At 24.6% G+C, this 3,745-nt stretch overlaps 1 protein-coding gene across 1 annotated transcript; it reads right to left on the reverse strand.

The window, feature by feature from the left end:
• Positions 1 to 1,008: 1,008 nt before the first annotated feature.
• Positions 1,009 to 3,026, reverse strand: LOC105359446 (uncharacterized). Its single transcript, XM_011496058.1, has 2 exons — positions 2,800 to 3,026; positions 1,009 to 1,331 (listed from the first exon to the last, which is right to left on the reverse strand). The coding sequence occupies exons 1-2, from the start codon at positions 2,948 to 2,950 to the stop codon at positions 1,009 to 1,011; spliced, it is 474 nt and encodes a 157-aa protein (XP_011494360.1). The 5' UTR covers positions 2,951 to 3,026.
• Between the last annotated feature and the right edge of the window lie 719 nt (positions 3,027 to 3,745).

Consider the following 3,745-nt stretch of genomic DNA (forward strand, 5'->3'; position numbering starts at 1 on the left):
AGTAGACGGTATGTTAGAATCAAAAAAAAAAAAAAAAAAAAAAAAAAAAAAAAAAAAACTGTAGATATATTAAAGACTTTCGCGACCGATGAATTAGAAAGTTATGATATTGAATTTCAATAATGATGAAATATATGATAAATAAATTTATTGTTATTAATTTAAAAATGATTATTATTTTTTCAGTTATATTTATATTTATATTAAATTTGTAGCTAATCTGAAATGAGCCAGTAGAGAAAATCGATAATTCACGAATTACGAATAATTATTCTATAAATTAGTAGGATTAATAATCATAAATATTCCAAAATGATTACACTTAGTACTTGTATATTAAAAAATTAATTAATCCGATAGTGCTGAATTAGGTTTATAAACCAAGTTAAATCTAGAAGAATTCATATTAATAAATTAAAGGTAAACATCAAAACATAACGATAAATATGAAATCTCAATAAGATCGAACATAAAGAACGGCACTGGAAGAACAAAAAAAAAAAAAAAAAATTAATTTTATTTCTTCTTTGCACAATCGAGATCTTGAAAATTTTTGTTAAAGTTGATCCAAAAATTTCGATTGATCCATCAACTTAATCAAATGTATTCATAATGTTCGACCTGTATTCTTGAAATATGGAATATGATAACGAATTCCTATCTTACCTCTTCCATTTTATCCAATTTTTTCTTTCTTGCGTGCAAGAAAATTCGTGCTGCTCAAACACGTTAATTATTAAAAATTCTGCAGTAACAAATCAAAAAAGTTTCTAGAAATACTAAAGCATTAAATGAGTTATAATAACCACAGATTACTCCAAGTAATTTCAATACAAACATTAGATATTTCATTAAATGGAAATATAAGTACGTTTAATTGATATATTCAAACATTTTTTTTATGATATAATAATTTATAATTGAATTTTGTCGACAATGTAGGAAATATAAAATTTCTATTTCAAAAAAAGATTTCTCTAAATTAAAAGAATGTCGCTGGCCAATGATTTATTTATTCTTTTTGTTCGCACAACAGTTAGATTTGGATTTAAATTCACTATCGTTCTGATTCTTCGGGCTCTCTTCGGGCTCGTCCTTCACACTATCCTCCTTCTCATTTTCATTATCCTGAAAGAGGATTTTAAACGGCGGCGGCTCTGGGTACGGCTCATAATTCCGCGGCATCTTCAATTCAAGCTCTAAGGTGTTCTGCATTTCCTCGACGTTCATAATATAACGGGTAGCGTGCAGCAAAAGTATCTCCTGTTCCGGGCTTTTTGCCGGCGGCATTTTATTCTGGATCACGTTCACCTTGGCGCATGCAGTGTCATCTGTTGGTTAATGGAAGCGCATAAACGCATTTGTCGAACAGGGCGAACAGCAAGCAGCTTTAGCTTCCTTAGATTCTTATACGAAGCTTAAGTCACTTCGCTTAGGCCTCCGACCTCGTGAACTTTTTAATAAACAATCGTTGCTTTTTATTGCTTTGTATCTAAATTGGAATTTTACAAAAAGTCATTTAGACTTATTTACGAACATTAAACGAAGTCAATAATTGTCAAGCAATAAGCTCAGTCTGGGTTTTTCATTTTTAGAAAATTTTACGTTTATTTGATAACTAAATAATAAGCGATGGGACGATTAGCGATTACTATACCCTAATTTATTTCTAATACAAAGTCTCAAATAAGTGAATTTCTCGATTAATTTTTAAAATGAATGATATAATTTTTCATAACTAATTTCAAAAAATAAATTGTGATCTACTGACGTCTCAATACAAAATCTATGAATTAATTGTACATTAAATTGAAAAATATAATAAGCTTCTTGAATCAATAAACTCGTATTAACTTTATCTTGCAAAGTTTCTAATTATATATGCAAGTTGCAAAAGATATAAAGCAAAAGGCAACTTTTTCATTTATTTCAATTATCATAGAAGCTTCTATCAGGGTAAATAATCTTTTAGATAATATAAACAATTTATTAAATATAATTTTCAATTAAATTTATTTAAATGTCTATATCTCTGCATTATTTATCAAAGTATAAAAAAAATTAATATTTTTTAACAATTATTTTATAATATAGTTAAAAAAATCACTTGTTAAACCAAAATTATTTTCATTTATTCGTGAATAATATGAAAAACAGAAATATCACTATTTTATATTATTAACAATTAATTATTTTCGCACGAACATTCATTTTGCGAATAATCACTGTTGCGTGTATGCGTGCTTGCATATTGTACACATATTTACACTTGCCTTTTGCTCATACATACGCGCAATTGTACGTAAAATAAGATATATAATGTAATGTATAATGTAATATAATGAAAATAAAATTATATATAAGTTTATATAAAAATTATATATAAAATTATATATAAATAAGTGAAAGTAAAAAAAAAAAAAATACGTGTATATTTTATTACTAATAATCATAATTGAAAAAGTTTTGTCAAATTCTGCAATTATATTTAAATTAGTATAAAACATGATAAAGTAGATAAGCAATACAATTATAATGAAATTAATATTTCTTATGAGCATAATATTAGTTATATATATGAAGATATACATAGCTCGACTGTAAGAATAGTTAATTTATAAAAAATTATAAATCTTATACAAGAAGTAATGTAAGTAAGTTTTGGTATCGAAAATTATTTTAATTTTTAAAAATGAAATCATTTCAACGTATAAATTGATAAAAAATATAAACAAAAACAAACTCATCAAGTTGACTTTATCTTTATTATACAGTACTCTTATTATATAATTCATATACCTTTGGCATTGGGAGCATCCACATTTATTAATCGACCAACATTTTTAGGAACCTTAATCGACAGATTAATCGAACCTACTTGATGATTGACCTCGTCGTAAGGTGGCCGAGGATCGACAGGTGGACAATCTGATTTGCCATTATGTGCCATCCTTACTAGATCTTATATCTTCATTCTAAAAATACATTTACCAATAATGTACAAATTGTCTCAAATTATACTTTTTTTCTCGACCATTTATGTAACATTATTTTAATTTTATTTTAATTTTTTCTCAAATTAAAAAGACTAAGATTCAGTAAACATAATTAATTTAACAGAGTCTAAATTAGACTTATTTAATTGGTTATTTGATTATCGAATGAAGTTAGATACACCTATAACTAATATGGCTTTTATTTTATTTTACCTGAAGTTGGTCATTTGAATTATATTTTTTCATAAATTACGTATAAAAATACGGATTTAATATTTATCATAATATTATTGTCAAATTTAATAAATTAATAATACTAGCAATAGATTTTTAATGAAACGATCTTAAACATTCGACTATATTATTAGGTTCAAAAGAATAATGAAATAAATTTGTAAATTAAAATATATAGCTGTGGGCAAATAATTAAATGACTAATTTACAGAACAAATATTAATAATTGAATGGTAATTTTTATCGCTTTAAAGTTTCTTTAACAAATAATAACGGAAGCTAAATTTCTTATTGTCTATTATTTATAATCAAATTTTTAAATATAAATATTGCAAATATAAAATCGTTGTAAAAGTAAAATTGTTTAATGACCAGATATAAAAATATACGCGTTTATTGATTATTAAATTATTATGTTCGTAATTTACAATTTTTTTATAAATTCAAAATACTTAAATTCTCATAATTAAAAATACGAAAAAATGAAGTAAAAATGAACAAAATAACATTAATAG

The sequence above is a fragment of the Ceratosolen solmsi genome, unplaced genomic scaffold (assembly GCF_000503995.2).
Source record: "Ceratosolen solmsi marchali unplaced genomic scaffold, CerSol_1.0 scaffold11, whole genome shotgun sequence".
NCBI classification, from domain to species: Eukaryota; Metazoa; Arthropoda; class Insecta; order Hymenoptera; family Agaonidae; genus Ceratosolen; species Ceratosolen solmsi.